General features: G+C 32.6%; 1 protein-coding gene across 8 annotated transcripts in view; it reads left to right on the top strand.

The window, feature by feature from the left end:
* The window catches only part of Nrx-1 (neurexin 1), a 529,026-nt gene that overhangs the window by 368,326 nt on the left and 141,333 nt on the right, over positions 1-19,367 (top strand). For all 8 annotated transcript variants that reach the window (XR_012999218.1, XM_076370172.1, XM_076370173.1 and 5 more), the window contains one exon: positions 17,320-17,427. Coding sequence is in view for 7 of the 8 variants with exons in the window: in XM_076370172.1 (XP_076226287.1) it covers positions 17,320-17,427 (108 nt within the window). In the remaining variant the exon portion in view is untranslated. The remainder of the gene's footprint in view (positions 1-17,319; positions 17,428-19,367) is intronic.

Genomic DNA, 19,367 nt, shown 5'->3' on the forward strand with positions numbered 1-19,367 from the left:
CAAAGAGGTTCGCTAAATATTAACTCCACCGTTTTATTTTGAACTTTGATCGTATTCTTTTATTTCATTTCTTGAGAAGTTATTGAAATTGTTACAGAAATAATTCTATCGAAGGAAAGGGAATTAATTTTCTTTGGTAATTAGTTTTATAAGATAAAGTAATTATGTAAATTAAAAAATATTTATTTACCTATATAGAGCACATAAAAACTACTACATTTTTTCTTTCGTAATTATTCTACTTTTCTACTCATTATAAATATCCACATAAATTGATAGCCTAATCTTTTTTACAAAAAAAGTTTCCTAAGTGAGAATTTTCACTGGCATTCAATTTGAAGATATGAATATTCGCTTCGGCCAAGATACTTTTAACAAAACACCACGTTATGGACCGTGAAGTAGTTCCTTGTGGTTATGCATTGACTTATAACGTTGCAGATCAAGCTCAAAACTCGCAACTTGCGCTAGACGTCTTGTGGTACTGCAACTCAGACGAACTTTACTTCGACAGCTTTAGGCAAATGCAGGCACTGGCAAGTACACTGAAATCAACACAAAGGGTTGCATTGTGCGAAAGTCAAAGCAGGAGTCACTATTTGACCTTTTATAGACCTTTTAAAAGGTTAAATAACCACTAACAGAGTATCTTCTATCACTTTACACTAAACATGTACTACGTATAATGAATTATTTGAAAATTTGAACAACTACAATTGGAAAAGTAATATTGTTTATTATATATTATGTAATAGTCTTAAATATTATGAATTTAATTTATTTTTAATCATATATTATTTAATAACATTAAATATTATTGATTTAATTTATTTATAATCATATATTATTTAATAATATTAAAATTGACGAAAAATAAAATTTCAGCTAAATCGTAACAACTAATAATAGCAAAATGTCTTCTATCATTTCACGTTAAGCTTTTGCTACGCATAACCAATTATTCGTGAATTTTACTATTACGATTGGAAAAGTAGTACTTACATGATACTAAAAAAAATCACGAAAGACAAGGTGTAAGCTAAATTGTGACAAGTATCTCTGAAAAATGTAATTATTAAAAATATATTAGTATATTAAATAAAAATTACATAAATAATAAGTATTCAAAATAGTAATATAAATTTTCGCAGCCTCCCTATTTTTATTGATACCACTAAGTATTCATCTAGGTAACAGTCTACAAATAAAAACTTTATTGCACACTTTCTTACTTCATAAGTGCATAACGTTTGCAATTTAAAAATTAGTATCAGTTTTCTGCCCATAATTATTATTTGAAACTTTTCACATGGATAAGAGTTAAACCGACATGCTTCGTACATCTCAAACACATTTTCCTAATAAGAAACCAGATCAGCTTTGATTTTCCGTGCCATTAGTGTCAGAATCTCCGTTACTAATTTACACTGACGTCTTTCAGGATCCAATATACATCCTGTCTAACCCAATCCCGCAGTTCTCCAAGAAACAGTTAATTATGACAACCGACAGGTCTTGCTACCTACGATCTTTTGACGCATCTTCCTCCGCCAGAAACTCGTAGATTGAGTAACGTAATGAACTTATTGGGAAATGACACAGCACGATTAGTTCTGTTTTCTTACTGGAAAATATCCTTTAGAAAATCTTCATAGTTTGATGAATATATACAGAATGTTTTCATAATCTAAGGAAACGAATCTATAGAAAAAAAATAGCTTGAAGACGTAGAATGAAATCTTCGTCTAACAGACTTAATTTTCGAGATAATCGACTTTGAAAGTTGATACTGTATGTGTTGACGTTTATAATAAGTAGAAATAGTAAGTTATGAACATACTATGGCCGATCCGTATTAAATGGTACATACGTTCGACGAAGTTGCAAAGGTGATTGTTTTGGAAACAAAGAATCATGTAAAAAAAGTATTTTTTAATTTAGAAAAGTTATATTATATTTTCTATATTTTTATATTTTTTGTTTCTACATTATATTTTCTATATTTTTATATTTTTTGTTTCTATATTATATTTTCTATATTTTTATATTTTTTGTTTCTATATTATATTTTCTATATTTTTATATTTTTTGTTTCTATATTGTATTTTATATATTTTTTTATTTTCTATTTGATATATTTTTCCATTTTTGATTTTATATATTTTTCCATTTCCTATTTAGTTTTTCATATAGAATAATTTTCTTCTAAAATGTATAATTCGAAAACAAATCCAGTACAATTAGAGTATGCACAAATATATCTGCAATTTCCGTAAAATCAGCTTATCTCACAAAAAAATTGCAATTTTATCTGTTTATTCACTATTTCCAAAGAAATAAGTGAAGCAGCTTTATCGGTAACAGGTACACAACCAGGATTGGGGATATTTACCTTGTATTGGGGAATACGAACGTAAATACCCTGACCACGTTCTCTGGCGTTGAATGGAAGATATGGTATCGATAAAAACTGATCATACCGGAAGGTCGTTTCAGAGCGGAAAGCCAACATTTCCGGTAAGGGAACTTTGAATGGTGATTAATTTCTTCACCTATAAAAAACGTTGGGGCCTGACAGTAACCGATTCGCTAAGGGATCGCGGGGAATGCGGTTTCGGCTTGAATTCTCTGTAGGATGGGCCCTCCCCGCCCCACGGGATGTCCAACCTAACCTTGGCTTCTAACATGCACCGTCCCTTGCGTTCGCTTTCCTAACAACATAACTAACTTACGAACCGGGGCTGCATCGCTTGAATCTCCCACGAGTTGCACAACTACCTGGCCACGTCGTCCGAAGTGAAACTGATCTCGGACAGAAGCTCGTGGCTGTGTTGCAAAGAGCCGCGGTTCTGTTAAACAATACAATGAAGCCTGGTAATTCTTCGAAGTCATTTTGAAACGTTTAGATGTACATTATTAACCCCTTGATCTATAACATCCTGTCATACTCGTGATGAACATTTTAAAATCTTCTTCAATCTTCAGTTTTAACTGAATTTCAGAAATCTAAGGGTTATCTATTTATTTAAAGTGTAAATTACATATGGCTTTTTTATTATCAATCGTTCACCTTTGGAGTAAACGTAGACAGAATAAGCAATAAAATTGTTTCTTTTCTTAATGAATTATTAACCATGATGCTGTTATATCGATCATAGTTACGAAATAAATCATGGGCTAAGGAGTTCATAGCAGTATCAAAATTAATTACGTATTAAAAAATTCGTATTGATGCATACTAAAATTGCATCGATGTGTATTCAGACATCAGAAATTGATAAAGTACAAATTTACTTAAAATTTCATATACGTTACAAATATCAACATAACAGATCAAAAATATTAAATTCAAACAAATTATACACAGACGAAGTTTATAACCTTTTATCACAATTCCTTTCATACAAATAAATTATTTACCACCGTTATACAAAAGATTATTCTACATTTTACAAAATTATTATAAAAGATAAAATAATAGATAGAAACCATTAAAATCGAAAAGGAAGGATAATCTTTTATCACAATTTCTTTCATACATATAAATTACGTTATATTTTTATACAAAAGGTTATTGTACATTTTACAAAACTATTATAAAAGCTGATATAATAAATAGAATCCATTAGAATCAAAGAAGAAGAATGTGTGCTCTTTCATCACAATTTCGTTTATACAAATACATTACGTAATATTTTTATACAAAAGGTTACTCTAGATTTTATAAAATTATTATAAAGGATTAAATAATATATATAATCCATTAGAATCAAAGAGGAAGGATCCACAGTACTGCAATCCCCAATATCCGGTCCAGTTGTCACAGACACGGTAGTATATAACGCTATCAAATTATTTCCGCCGAATTTCTCTCCAAGATGCAACATCTTAGGCAAAAGACACCGTTCTGTTCGCGCAATAATGACGACCGCCTATAATCCTCCCAACACGTTGCGCCTCGCTACGTGCAGTCCCTCTGTAGCGTGAGACATGTTTTCCCTATAATGTCGCGCGGATATTCAAGCGGCGAACGTTCCAGAATCCCAGTATAGATTGCTCGATGGGTATTCGCTGGAAACGTTACATGAATATTTAACAAACGCTTGGTAACGACGCGAGCCGATATAATATACGAAATTATAGGAGAAATTTCGGCGTACGGGAACGCTGATATACAAGGTGATTCTGAAATAGGTTGTGGATGCTTAGGCGTTCGCGTGAGGTAAACCACGTTAATAGGATCAGGACGAGTTATACTAGCTTCTAAACAATTTTTCTCATACGCCTGTAAATACTGGAGATAGTTGCTTACAGTACATTCAACAATTTTGTGTGCATAAATGTCGGAGTATTTGTTTGTATTTATTTGAATAGAGAGTTCTAAATAGTTATACAATAATACATTATGAACAATATAGTTTCTTATATTTATATTCATTTTAACTATTTTTTCATATATACAAAAATGTTGAAGATATTATTTAATACCATTCGTATGGTTCACTTTTTAATCAGAAGTGTTTTGTATAGATTAATATTGTCTAGTTGTTTTATTTTATGCAAGCAACTTTTAGGGAATGTTTACATTTTCTTATTGGGTATATGTTCATAAACTTTCGTTGAATTTTTCTGTGCACCTGTGTGATATATTCCATCAAAACAGAACAATTGAAACGTGAACTTATTATTCGTTAGGTTGTTACCATTATATTGCGGATTTTGAAGCATCTATAACAAGTTCGACGTAAAAATATACTTCTCTACTAGCTGATATATTTATTGGGGTAACGAGTTTAATAAAGTTCAAAAGCCCAGTACTGATTGACGAAAACTCGTAACACAAACTGTGAATTTTACGCGTTTATAAGAAATCTGTATGGAAACAGCACGTCAAGATAAAAATCATGAAATAACTCAACGCAATTTTCATTATTTAAACTATTAATTCGTCTTTTTACACAACAAATTTTTGTTTAATTCGTACAAATTATCCACTAAAACACAACATTCCACAAGCATAAAGATTACAAACAGAAACGTCAGTAATTGGTACAGTATTAGACAAATTAAAGAATGTCACTGAAGAGAAAAATAATTAATTGATTAAATAAATTATTTTCTGTAATAATTTGCTTTCGAATCAATTCTAAACAAATTTTATAACAACTTGTGCAGTAATATTCTATTTTTACGGTAAATATGGTGGATTCAACTTTTGGTTTGGATGTTTTAAAATTACCGTGTACATTATCGAGTGTAACACCTTCAAACATGAGAGAACATGGGGCGAAGTCGCGGCTATTAAAACTCGACGGCTTAGTGCTCGGTGGCTCGGGAAACAAACGGTATTGCAAACAATTACCGAGTCCGTCGGCGAATCACGGAATATTCAGTTAAGTATAGTCCCGAGAAAGCGGTATTTTAAAAGTTTCATCGGGCTCCCGAGTGACTCCAAATTCTCCCACCCTGTTCTGATGAGATGTTTATAATTGTATTTAAATGCATACACAAGCTGGTGTTCGTAGTGTTTCGCAACAATGTTTCCTCTTTCTATTTCATTAATGTTATTTAATTTCCTGTTTTCCGTATGAACAGTATATATTCCAAAAATGAAGGACACTATTTAGTTGTAAATTTAAATAAAACATTAATGTTTAATATTATATGAATAACTATTATTTTAATAATCACTATACTTTAACAGATCATTCGGTATATACAAAATACAATAGTTTCTTCGAAAAATACGAACCACACGAAAGTATAAATTTCATATTATCCGTAATACTTTGGTGATTTTGAATTATTATTTTTAATTACTGCTTATAATCGCATTTTTAAGGATTTTGGACTTCATTGTAATTGGCACTTATATTCACTCCAATTGAATAAAATTTTAATTTATACTGCATTACCTTACTGAAAGTAATACATTTAAAATATATATACTATTATTTACTTATCGTTTCTTTATCGATACTAACAAAACATTAATCATTTATTTGTCTTTTCCATTATTAAAGAACACTAATTATTAAAGCAATACAATTTTTCCACATAAAATGATAGCAATAAAACGAAGTGCTTCGCAATATTGATATATATAAAATTTTTAACAGGACCCGTTAATTTAAAATGAATGTAAACGACTAAAATAATAATGAAAAAACAATAATTGAAATATCATTGAAAACAAGTTGTAGGTTTTTTTAGAACGCACACTTGTGATAAACGGGAAAAACCAGGAGTGTCTCTGATTTCCTTTCGATTTTACGACTTTCCGGCGTCGTTCGACCTTTTAACCCCAGTGTGTCGAGCATTATACAATGCTGAGTTTACTTCTGGACATCTTCGAGCGTGCTTTAAATGCGGACAGGTACTCCGGTATCCCAGAAAGCGTAACCCGATTAAAAGCGAACTGTTATGATTTTATCTAAAGTACTGCAGTGAAACCTTCTTACGAGTCCCTTTGTGAATTTTACGACCTATAGTACGATATATCTTCCCGGATTGATATTAGGTTGACCATAAACTGTCGTCGGATTTTTGAATGAAATTTAAAGAAAAATTTCACTACGACAAAATAAACTTCATTAAACTTTGCGTTGCGCATTCTTATTCCGAAATATTTTATTTTCTTGTAGTTCATTTATTTGTACTATTTATCCGTAGATTATGATATAAAATAAAAGGATAACTTTTTGACCAACCTAACATATTGTCCACTTTTCATCCATAAGTCTTGATAAAATTGAGAAGCTTCTAAATGCTTTCAAACAAAGACATAGTTTACTGTGATGTGGAATGATTAATTTCCTTGAAGTGAAATTCTGGTAATTTGATACGAATGAAAATGCTATTAATGAAGTGATCAAATTTATCTGAGAATATTATACTAAATTGGAAAGGAATAGTAACTGTATTAGTACTGTATGGTAACAATTGAATCAAGAAGGAATAGGTAAGAAATTGGTCAATTAATATGGAATAGAAAGTGTAATCTAATGTATAAAAAGTTTATATATAAAAATCGACATCTCAAATTCTTGTCAAATGAAACATTATGAAATGTCTAATGTGTTATATTGTAATAAGAGCATCTTAACATCAGTGACACTATTAAAAAAATGAGAAAATAAAAACGAACGTACTTAATAACTAAAAATTAATATTCATTGAAAATTAATACCAAATTAAGGTTATGCATGTTTTATAATCTACAAAATACCAAATATTGGGTTTTACGTCCGATAAAAATTTTGTAGAATCAATTTATTGACCCTATGATCATCAACGTGCTAATCTTCATTGACGAAATTACCTACAAAAATTAACTGCCATCATAATCATTATAATGGATCAAATAAGTAACAATTGTGTTGCGTCGTTACAGTTTATCCAATAGAGACGCCCAGGAAGTAAATCAGCACGATCGCGTACAGTGACGTATCGTACGGAAAAAAGACCTGACTCACGTTTCACTATTAGCAGATTTGCACCATTAATAACTTGAAAATGAAGTTGTTACCATACATTTTCTACTCGCGATTTTCATGTTACACCGTCACGAAGAACCACCCCTTAAGTTTTTTCCTACCTGTTGCCAAATACCCTCTATAATTAGATTTTTATATAATTGAATATTTTTGTAGCATTATAATATAGTATTTTCTAGAAAATATATTTTTTCCCATTCCTTTAACAACTTCGCTGATATTTATTGTTCCAAGTACAATGATAAAATTAAGGAATTAAGATTTTACAAAAGTATAAAATATAAATGCAACAAACTTTATATTATTATAAAAAAAAATCGTGAAAAATTAGAATTTTTTCATTTTCGCGCGATAAAGATAGTTTTCTTATTTTCTTGAGCCACCCTGCACATTTTGTGCCAGGAGGTCGCTTAGTTCTCCAGTTTTAAGGAACCATGCAATTTCACGATTTTTGCCACGATTACAAAGATTGTCCTGTTAAAATGAGGCCGATGGGGCAGCGATAAGAGTTTCCATTGTGCCTGAATTCGTAGGTCACCGTTCCATTTGCATATCTCGGAATGTAGAAGTTATAATGTACGTTTTAATGTAAATACCACGGAATTTTCTGGGGTGTTTACCTTGATAAGAAACTCGACTAAACAATGATTTACATATCTGTATAGTATATCAGTCCATGCCAGTATTCAAGCGTTCATGTTTTCGAATTGGCATTTCGGCAAGCGCAAAAGTCGTTCAATTAAAATTTTCATCGTATATGTAGATTTTTGAGTTTCCCCTGAACACAGTACAAACATTATGATTTCTTGAAATTAATATTTGAAGTTTAAAACCACTGGAAAGTGAATTTCACGAGATTCTTCAAACAGAATCGTAGCGAAAGTGTTGATGACGATATTTTAATTTTGCAAAATACATTGATATTAGTGGATAAACTTAATTTTCTAAGAAGCTTAAAGCAGAGATCAATAATTATTGCAGAATATTGCACTTTCATGGTTTTAATTAGACGATATTGTATTTTCTGTAGAACAGCAGTTTCTAAATTTCCTCCTTCATCATCCTGCATAATCTTCAGGCATCATAAAAATGTTTCTGAATATAAACTTTCATTGGCTTTAAAAACTTTGTCTTAAGAAATTAATAAGCACTATATACTATCGCTTATCTTATTCACGTTTTATACTGAAAAGAATATTAATGGTTTCCTAAACGTTTAATTGCCTATGTCAATTTATATTCCTTTTCGAATAATTTGTCATATTTTAAAGAGCTTTATAGTTATTCTTTTCGTTAATAATAGAATTACAAAATTTAAAACTTATTTTTAAATATAGTCAACTTTTGATTCAGTATACAATACATTTTCATAGTTATTTTATTTTACAATTTATGTAAAACTAATAATAATGCATTTTTGTATAGTAACTAGAAAACAACTTTTTAATATTTCTTCAATTAATTTAACCTAAATGAATAACAGTTACCATTTACATTTTGATAAAAGAAAATTCTTGTACACAATTAAACATAATACGAACTAAATTTATAAAACTGAAAAAACAGAATGCCTACGAATAATTCACTTACTGCGACGCTTACTTTATACTAGATAACAATTTCCAATTTAAGACGTCCAGTTATTGAAACTTCAGAAATACTTCAATTCGCAGTGAACCCGCCGACGAACTTTTCAGTTCCGAAATCTTAATACCCTCATCCACTAGTGCGCTTTAAAAAGCAAGCGTCGGTTGGAAACGAGGGTTTATCGCATTCTACGTTACGAAACCGACGAACAAGATTAGTGTGGGAAACCATGGATTAGTAAATAATTTATTTCGCGAAGTAATTTAACTTTTCTAATTGATCGTCTCTCCATTCTACGTCCTTTCCGTTCGTAATCTCGTGCAATGACCGAGGTACTACGATGGCCGGTCGAGGGGCGGAGAGAAGCGTTAGACACTGGAAAACCGAAAGGTGAAGGGTGAAAGACCGGAACCAGTTTTTTCATAAAATTATGCTTCCTTCAAGTGGAACTATCATTTTCTATAAATTGATGTTAACAAATTTCGTATAATTTTTAGTACATATATTTCCATATGAGTGATACAGCATAGGGACATACTTTGTTTTTAATTACTGTTTTTCGTAATTATACATACTATATATTTCGAATTAGATTTTAAAACAACCGAACAATAAAATGTATTTTTGATTAAACACTGTATACTGTTGCTTGTGAAATAATATAATACAATGTAAAATAGAAAACAATATTCTATTTTTATTCTAATAGTAAAATCTATTCTGATAAATGTTGTACGCTATTTTTTATAAGATTACATATTTCGTTTTGTATTAAGTTACTTTTTCTCGTAAATATAAATCATAGAATTTCGTTTCACTTCTATCGAAAACATTTTATCTTGTTCCTTTTATCTACTTCTTTGCCACATTCGAAGATATTTACTTTTATAGTGCAAATTAAGAAATGTTCCACTTAATCGTAATTTAATATAATTTCTAAATTGCAATTATTTCGGAACGAAAATATTTTCCAGAATTCGTTTTCTCAAGAAAATTCGGTGGCACCTATATATCATGACTGTTAACATTAATTTCAGTTATCTTCTTTATGGGTTCTTCCATCATTTAATTAATTCATTAATTTATTTTAAACTATAAAATCTCGTCCATGTATGGACTGAAAGTTCACCGAACAGGAGTGCTATGTCAATTATTCCGCTCTGTGACGCTTCTAACAAAAGAAACGGGGAAATCCATTTCGTTCGACTATTTTTCTTCTAATTCACAAGGTAAGCAATTAATAAACGTTTCAAAGGAGATAACGAGCTCATTACGGAAGCCGAGGGAGTATTCGTTAATGATAGAAACTGACTCATTCTGGAGTTTCACGCTTACTCGCCCCTTAGCCTCTCCAACTTATCTCCTATTCTTTTGCTTGGTCTCTCTCGCAACACTTCTTTATGTTCAAGTGCCCTCTAGTAAGAATATTAAATTTTTCGACAAGCTTCGCCACTTTTTGTGTTCACTTTCATCATCAAAATACAGAATTTTCATATAGAAATTATAAAAAAACTACTAAGTACATCTATATTCAATTATTTGACAACATGAAACAATCAGATTTAAAGGTTTCTATTGCTGTAGTGTAAATGTTTTTTTTTTATTATTGCTTTGGTAATCTTAATGAAGATAACATAAATGTTCATATCAACTTATAAAATTACAGAATTGCATTATAAGTTAAAAGTATTATACTGAACAAATTCTATATATTAAAACACAAATAATAATAGTTTATTAAAAAAAATTGTTCCAACATACTAATCATATATTTTCAACGAAATGAAGGTATAATAATTTTCTTTCGCGAACGGGGTACACACAATCTCACGATCGATTTCTTTCGTCGATTTATGGATGAATCGGCAAACACCGCTTCTCGTTCGCGGCTGAAATACTTAAGTCAAGGTTCTTTCGGTTTTAGTAGTGTTTACCTTCCCGTTTTTCCGTGCGCCTAATCGTTTCAATGTTTTCACGGCTTAATCGTTCGCGACGAGCGTACACCTCCCTCGTTGTAACGTGACGAGGCCCTTCGGTCGTTTTTCTTTTCGTACACACTCCAATTTTCACGGGAATTTTCTTCTTCGAGCCTTCCCGAAATCGAACGAATTTCAATCCAAAGATGGTCGTAGATAATTTCACTTCTACCAATCACGTTTTCGAGAAAAAAGCAAATATTTGGGAATTGTGACTCAATTCGTCGATCATCACACTTAATATTCATAACGTCTGTTTGATATCGGAGCATTCGTTCATAAATAATTCCCATGGTTAACCAATTGATAAATACTATTGAAACGATAATAAGGTCGAGATTATTTGTGAATATACGACAACAAAGAGATGCAAGAATAATTATGTTATTGTGTATTATTAGTATCGTGTATAATAATAATAATTTTATGATTTTATAGAGTTTGTTATTTTGTTATTTTAATATGATTTAAGAGTATATAATAGACTGATATTAATTTTTAAATATTTTCAATTGAACTAAACTCCAAAGTAGGAAACAATTTATTCATGAGTAAATGCAAGAATTTCGATTTACTAACATTTCTTAAATATATTTTTCCTTTCTACTGTTTTTGTTGTAACATAACAAAACTCACAAATATTTCTTTATTCTTAATAATTCTCTAACAAGAGAAAAATGTCATTTATCTCAATAAGTCCATTGCAAATATTAAACATTCACAACAAGAAAATAGTATTTCTCTTCAATTAATATAAACAGTGTAATATTCGTGTCATCAATTTTCAATTCGATAATATTTACATAAACGAATAGTTTAATTAAAAATTTAGTTCATCACATTTAATCTCACACAACACAATAATCCTTTGGTCCCCCGTAACAGAGAACGTATTACCCCTTACCTCCCCACATAGTGTCAAACTCGCGGCGAAGAATCAAATAGAATTAACAAATATGTGTCACTTAATCCTTTCAAGTCTAAATTAAACATTACATTTTTTCTATTATCAATCGCATTACTTCAGAACAAATGTAGACGTGGAATGGAACTCCTTTCTCTAATTAATTACAAAGAATTGAAACATTCTTCTGTTCAGCGTAGTTATGGAAGGAATCATAGTGCAAGGGCTTAAATCAATAAAATGTTCGCATCAAATGAAAGACTTCTCAAAAGAAATTTAATTTCCAAAATACCATGGAAAACTGTAGAACAATGCGGAGTTGATTTTAGGCGCTGTCAACGTAACGCGCATATATCAAACACCACGACCGTGTTGTTTCGGCGAATATGAAGCGGCGCGGGCGTCGCCAAGTCGGTGTCAGTTGCCGGAAAAGAGGTGGCAAATTTCTGGGAAACGAAGGCAGGAAGAATAAATAATGAGGCTCGTTACCGTGAGTTTTCGACGTGACTCTTCGTCACGGAAATTGGCCCCGTTGTCATAGAACCGCAATTACAGTGCGCCCGCGTTCGTCCACGTTCTACCGCGAAACCGCTTTGAATCTGGAATTAGAAGGCCCTCCCACTTGGAAAGACAATCGGTTCGCGAAGACAAAAGGGGCTTTGCTTCGCCCGGAAATTTCGAATACTCGCGCGGCTTGCTCAAGAAAGAATTACGATGTCTTTGGTCGTTATTGCGGCAAAGAAAAATGAAAGGAATTAGCTTCTTTTGTTCTCATTATTAAAATGGACATGCATATATCTATCGAACAATTAGTCCGTTTCAAGGAAAATTGTATGAAAGGAGTAGTAATGCTATTTCGAAGATTTTAATATTTAAATTTATAAATGACAAATTTAGAGAATTGAAAATCGAATATAATATACAAATGTACATACATTGTTAATTAAAAATATATTCCCCCTTATTTTATAAGTTACGATATTTTAAGCAATTTCATGGTATATAGATATATAATTATCAGTAATCATTGTTTGTTATTTTTTGATCCAAATAATGAATTCCATCAAATAATAGGGAACAATTTTTTTATTCGAAGCTTCCTTTTCTAGAAAATCAAAGTGTAATATTTGTAGCACATACTGGTCTGACTCGGAAGAGTACGGTCGTTATAATCTACAGGAAGTCATTCTACATGATAAAAATAAATCAGAAATGTAGAATACAACCTTTTCGTTGAGAGCTTCGTTTTCGAGGACATTCGGTTGAAAAATTTTGTCGATCGTATTGCGCTTGGCTAACTGCTAGCGGAACGTGTTCAAACTCGTTTTCCTCGTAAATATCACATCGTATGAAAACTATGAAAATGGAAGGAACTCGTAATGAATTACATATTCTTGATTCTAGCATTCTACATTTTTATTTATGTTTTAAAATGGAAACAGTATAGCACAAATATGCCAAAAAATATAAACATGATAAACGATAATTTATTTTGTAGCGATAATTCTAATAATCAAACTCCGCATTTTTTTATAATCTATAAAAATATACTCAATGGAATATGAAACTTTGTAGATGCTTAAAAATATTTATATTGATTTAAGTGCAGATTAATAAAAATATATAGTTGCATAAACATTCGTAGCTTATTCGTAACAGTTTGAGGATTCACATAGCGAAATTTTTCACTACTCTCTGCTTATATTTAAGTTTATACTACTGCATCTCCTAAAATGAGTTTTATATTGGAAACAACAAATCTAGAAACTGTCTTACAACTAACAAAAATTTCGCGCTAGTTCTACATATAAAACGTGAAATTTTCCACTTATTTATTATGAACTACTTTACGTACATATGTATGAAAAGTTTGCATAGTTTTGTAGAAAGTTTCACCGTATCGTCGTTTATACCATAAACTCTACAGCCATAACGAATAATCCAGAAATGAAAAAGTCGAAACAGAAACTTGAAGTTTTCGCGATTCAGTTAGTAGCCCCATAGGAAAACATTAACATTCATTCACGCTTCTGGTTATATTATTCTTGAGCAGACGAAACGATACTAGAGGGAATCTATTGAAAATAAAATGTACAAAGTGATTCTTAGGTAAAAGAACAATTTTTAAAAAAATAATAATTGAATTTTAAATTGGTAAATAACTTGCAGATGTATTTATTCAGTAACAACTAAACCAATGAAAGAAAATTACAAGTTTCACAAATGAAACGTTATATCTTAATCTTGTCACTGAAGAACATAATTCTGATGAAAATATCAATAGTCATTAAAAATATAAATATTATTCCCCACACTTTCTAAAAACAATAAATATTAAGAGTACTTCTTATTATACAAATGTTATAGTTGAAAAAGTGTAAAATCTATTATGCTATCATTCGTAATATATAGGGTACTTAAATCGAGGAGAAATGGCCCACTTTCTTTTAAATAACATACATCACAAACATCATTGATACCTAACAAAAGAAAATATATTTATGAAAGTAAATTACACATCCTAAAAACAATTGAAGATATCTGATATTTGATACTTTAAGTGAAATCAAGCTATCTCAACAGGAGTTACTCTAAATAAAAACATTTAGTGTAAGCAGTAAGAGTTGTAAGTACATGCATTCAATATTCTGGGGATAGCCACTCCAGAGTACCACACCTCTGATAGTTGAAAGTGGCCTGGTCATATTTAAACCGGAGCTGCGTTATAAGGTTAGGTACGCCACACTGAATAATGCAGCGCACGCCTAACCGCTATGAATTCACATCAAACAAAATGTGCCCTCCCGCGGTAGCTCGTTTCTTCTCGGGCATTCTCCGTTTCTCTTTCTGGTGTCATAACACCCCCAACGACACCGTAAAAACAGGTCACGTGTTTCACAGTTTTTATCAGTAAAACAAATGCCCAATAATTCCTGTGACGTGTCGGGGGAAATTGTAAAATATTTATTTTTTATTGAATAACGCCAACAGGGGAACACGAGTTTTTTCACTGAACAATCTGTTAGCGATGTATGATATCGTGTTTTAGACTGTTTCCAACTTATAAAGTAACAGAAATGAATATTAACAGGCATTAATGTTTATTAATTAGATTTATCATAAGGATAATTCATTAATGCATAAAACATAGGAGTAAAGTGCTAATACGATTTTGCTTGCTTTAAATTCGGAGTGACACACAATTAAAAGAAACGCGCGATATAAATTTGATATTTCCTATAATTTATTGTTATTTTAAGTTTAACGTTTTTTTCACAACGAACACTAAGGTATTTAATATACTTCAAAGAAGAGAACAGTTAAAGGTGTGACAATGTTTTTAATCGTTCAAAAATTATAAAAAGATTACGGATTCTACTTGTAAAACTTTCTATAATAAAATCACTGTGCACTAATGAAATATTTTGAAATGAAACACTCAGCCCTATATATCTTCCGCAACTTTCCAAGGTAACCAATAAGAATAATTTCTCTCTAGGAGGCAGTATATTATCTCCCCGAAATTTCTTACCTTATCTCTTCTCAAATGAAAGGGTTCCGTAATTAATTTGCAGCCAGCGCTTTCCTCTATCCTTGGCATCAACTTCGAAAACGAAAATTCTTCCGTGGATCTTAAGAGTTTCTTATCCAGATTCCCTCGTTGCACGCGATTTTATCAAACTTCCCACGCAATCGTCGAGCAAAGTTCCGTTTGACCCTCCGTGATACCTCAGTTAAACATTTTCCGTTCGAAACGACTTCCGTTGAACCAAACGAAAGCTCGGAGGAGTCGTGTTCGACGGAAAATTTCGATTTCCGCTGCCGCCCGATGTCCGAATATAACAACTGTCGGACATCTCCGAAGGGATAACGCTCACCACACGCAAATACATTTTATCAACATTATCACGACATTTCGCCGTTCATCTCACGAACATCTGTTTTTTGCGTTTCCTAATTCTAAATTCCTAACGGTTCTTCCTTTTGGTCAAATTTATTTTAAGATACCATTGCCTTCGTGTTAAACACACGGCATGAAATCTATGCATAAAGTTTTCCAGGCTGTTCACTTGAGAATCATTATGCAGAACATGAAGAAATGCTTTAAACGTGATTCATTTTGAATAAACTATTACAAAACATAGTATAAAAATGTGCTTTTCAATTTCTAAAATGAAACCAACTGGCTCTCCTATTTCTTAAGGAATACAGCAACGATATTTCGTAATCAGAAAAAGGATCTCGAACACGATAAAATTAAAGGAGGATTTTGTTGCCATCATCAATTGTTCTCAAGAGAGCAGCTTCCAACACTTTTTCTAAAAAGCCGTGACTTATAATTTAAAGTAAAAAATTAAGTTAACTTCATTAAGGAAAACAAAATACTGAGTGAAAGAAGACGAACCTCTCCAATTCGTTGATGTTTGAATTCAAACACTAATGAAGTCATATTCTAATCAATCTAACATTACAAAACCAGTAGTTTTATCTCAGTGATACAAATAGCACAATCTATAATTGAAATTGAAAATCTGCTTAACAAGTTAGCTGTTTTTAACAAGTATACTCATCACGAAGAAATTACAAGATTTTGTATTATAGCGAATATACTTGGCCAAAAATAGTTTACTGGTTAAAGGAACATGCATTTCCGAAATAACCAATTTTATAGGTATACATTGCTTGAATATAAATTTCTGAAAATATGATTTGTAGATGTGAACGCGTACACGTACCAGAATAAGGTACACATTTTTCAAAGAGATTGCAACAGCTAACTGGCTAAGCAGTCTCTTACAAAAAACAGAAAGTATATTCGAATAACGTATTTAACACAAATCCAATGGTATCACAGACTTACATAATTTAGTACAAAGAATATCAGAGACTCGAAACACAGTCCAATATCGTCTCGTTCGACTCGAAAACAGCTAGGCAAGCGACTCGATAGGAATAACATTGAGACGATATTCTCTTGACCTTCCCGATTCCAAAACGGCGAACGGTAAATCACTCGGGCCCGCGTCCGCTGCAGGAGAACTCGGCCCCGCTTCGAAATTGAAGTAAAAATTCCACGAACACGAGACACGTGATTATTTAAGCTATCGTGCATGATGAATGGACCTCTCTCCTACGCCGCGATGGTGAGCAGACGATTCTGGATTCCGAACACGATGGGTCGCCAGCGCTGCCCGGTCGCCATTCTTCTCCAGGACGTCGAGGGATTTCGTTCTTCCTTCCGTTTCCACCCTGTTCTTTTTTCTTTCCCCCTCCTTTTTTTCGTTTCCTTTCGTTCGGAAGTAACGGCGGCGGCCAGGAGTGACATATTAAGAGCCGTCTGTCTCATTTGTTTCAGGTCCTGCCACCTTGGAAGGCGGCCAAGTCCGGGAGTATATCCTTCAAAATTCGGACGTCCGAGGCCAATGGATTGATCATGTACAGTCGCAGTGGTGCCCACGCGAGAGTACGTTCCTCTAATATTCTATTCTATCATGCTCTTCTTTTTTTTCTTGAGCAGATGTTAATGAATTCAGTTAATGAACCGACTGTTTGCCTTGTAATATCAAGTTAGACTAGTGATGAAGTTTTCACATTGTATTGGGAATCGGAAAATGTTATTGCGGGTTCTTAACTCGAAGTTCAAATGCGGAGAATATTTCTATAAAATAATTTTGTTTTATTTGTTACCAATTCTGCTGATTGAAATCAGACCTCGGTTCATTACTAAAAACAAAATCGCCCGAATTTGTTCTGGTACCTAATATTCAGTAAATATTAATATTATTTAAAAGAAAATTCTGTTTTCTTATTATTAATATGTAATAGGTAATGTGGATATAGATCTTACTGTAAAGTGAAAATTTTTGTTCTTTTAAGTAATTATTAAGAACAAATTAGTTTCGGTAAGCACAATTGGAAACAAAATTGTAAGGCAAGGAGTTAATGGAAAGGAAACAAAGGAATACTGATTTTCTGGTTATCGAAGTTTTAAAGAAGGCATCAGTCTAGAGATTTAGAAAGGCTCTTATACCTTCTCAGTTTTTATATGAATCATTGTGTCTTCGAGTGCATTTTTCGAATTAAAGGTTTCACACAACGATTCTTCAAATTTAAGATAAATATCAATGAAGTAAAACTAAAACTTAATTTTCTCTATTTTGTTAAATATAGTATGTACACAATTATTCCACAATACAAGCTGTAGGGAAGGTATTGTAACGATCTTCAGATTTACACTAATTGTCGTCTAGCGTGGGTTCGTCCTTTTATACACTTTTTGGGATCCACGCCGGGGACAACTGACGGTCGATGGACGACCGACTCTCTCCACGGTCCGTGCTGCTGCGCTATACTCGTGACTGGCCGCGTTGACTGCCACAAAGCTCTTCATAATTCCTATATTATTAAATCTATACAACAACAAAAAAACGGTACCAAACCATTTCAACTTCAAAATCAGATCACTTTGCCCAAATGAAATCGCAGGTCACTTATAGATTTAAACTTAAGATGAAAAAGAAATTTTCATTGAATACGACTCCTACGCAAACTTCAACATTTGTTTGATATGTTCAGCGATTCTGGCCCCGCGAGTTCGACACTTTCTGAAACGGCGTAGCTCGTCGGGTGACGGGTTTGAAATGCATTTCCACCATGCTGGTCGCCTTTCGTTCCTCGCTCGCGCGTTGTTATCTCGATTTAACAATACCGCCGCATAATTCCCACAATTATATTTCGACGTAAAGCAAGGGAGCGTTAAAATCGCGAATAGTCAGGGCCGTGTGGCACGAAACGGCGCGAAATAAATCGGAAAGTTGCGAAAACCCCGGCTCCCGCAGCGCGGCACGGACTTGTTGCAATGCGAGAGGTTCGTGCGAGTTACTCATTAGCGGAATCCCATGAGTAAATGCTCCTCTGGTATGTATTTATGTCTGCAGCAGCAGCTCTTGTTTTGTAAATGCACACGTGAATACACTCGGTCTTCAATTTATGCGGCACATTTTTACGCGAGTCTGTTTTTTTACGCGGTACGGTATTCTTATAATTAGTACCCAAAAATCAGAACTGCAACCGGACACTAGTCATGCAGCGGTATTGATTCCAAGTCGAGATAACATCCGAGCCAAGCTCCTCTTGTCGTCGAAGTGAGTCTGGGAGAGCACTTTCAGAGAGAAAACTTCACGGAATTGATTTTATTTAACTCTCTGCACTCCGTTGTCGCTGCGGCGACATTGTAAGATAAGTTGATACCGCCGTTTTTAATAAAACATAACTTTAAAACATACGTGTTTCTTGTATCGAGAAAGCAGGATTTTCAATCCTTCACGGAAGCGCGCTGCATCATTGTAAATACTTCTGGAATAGCTGGTAGCTCATAGTAAAAGTGACTCACAATTGCTGGAA

The sequence above is a fragment of the Nomia melanderi genome, chromosome 8, assembly GCF_051020985.1.
Source record: "Nomia melanderi isolate GNS246 chromosome 8, iyNomMela1, whole genome shotgun sequence".
Taxonomy (NCBI): domain Eukaryota; kingdom Metazoa; phylum Arthropoda; class Insecta; order Hymenoptera; family Halictidae; genus Nomia; species Nomia melanderi.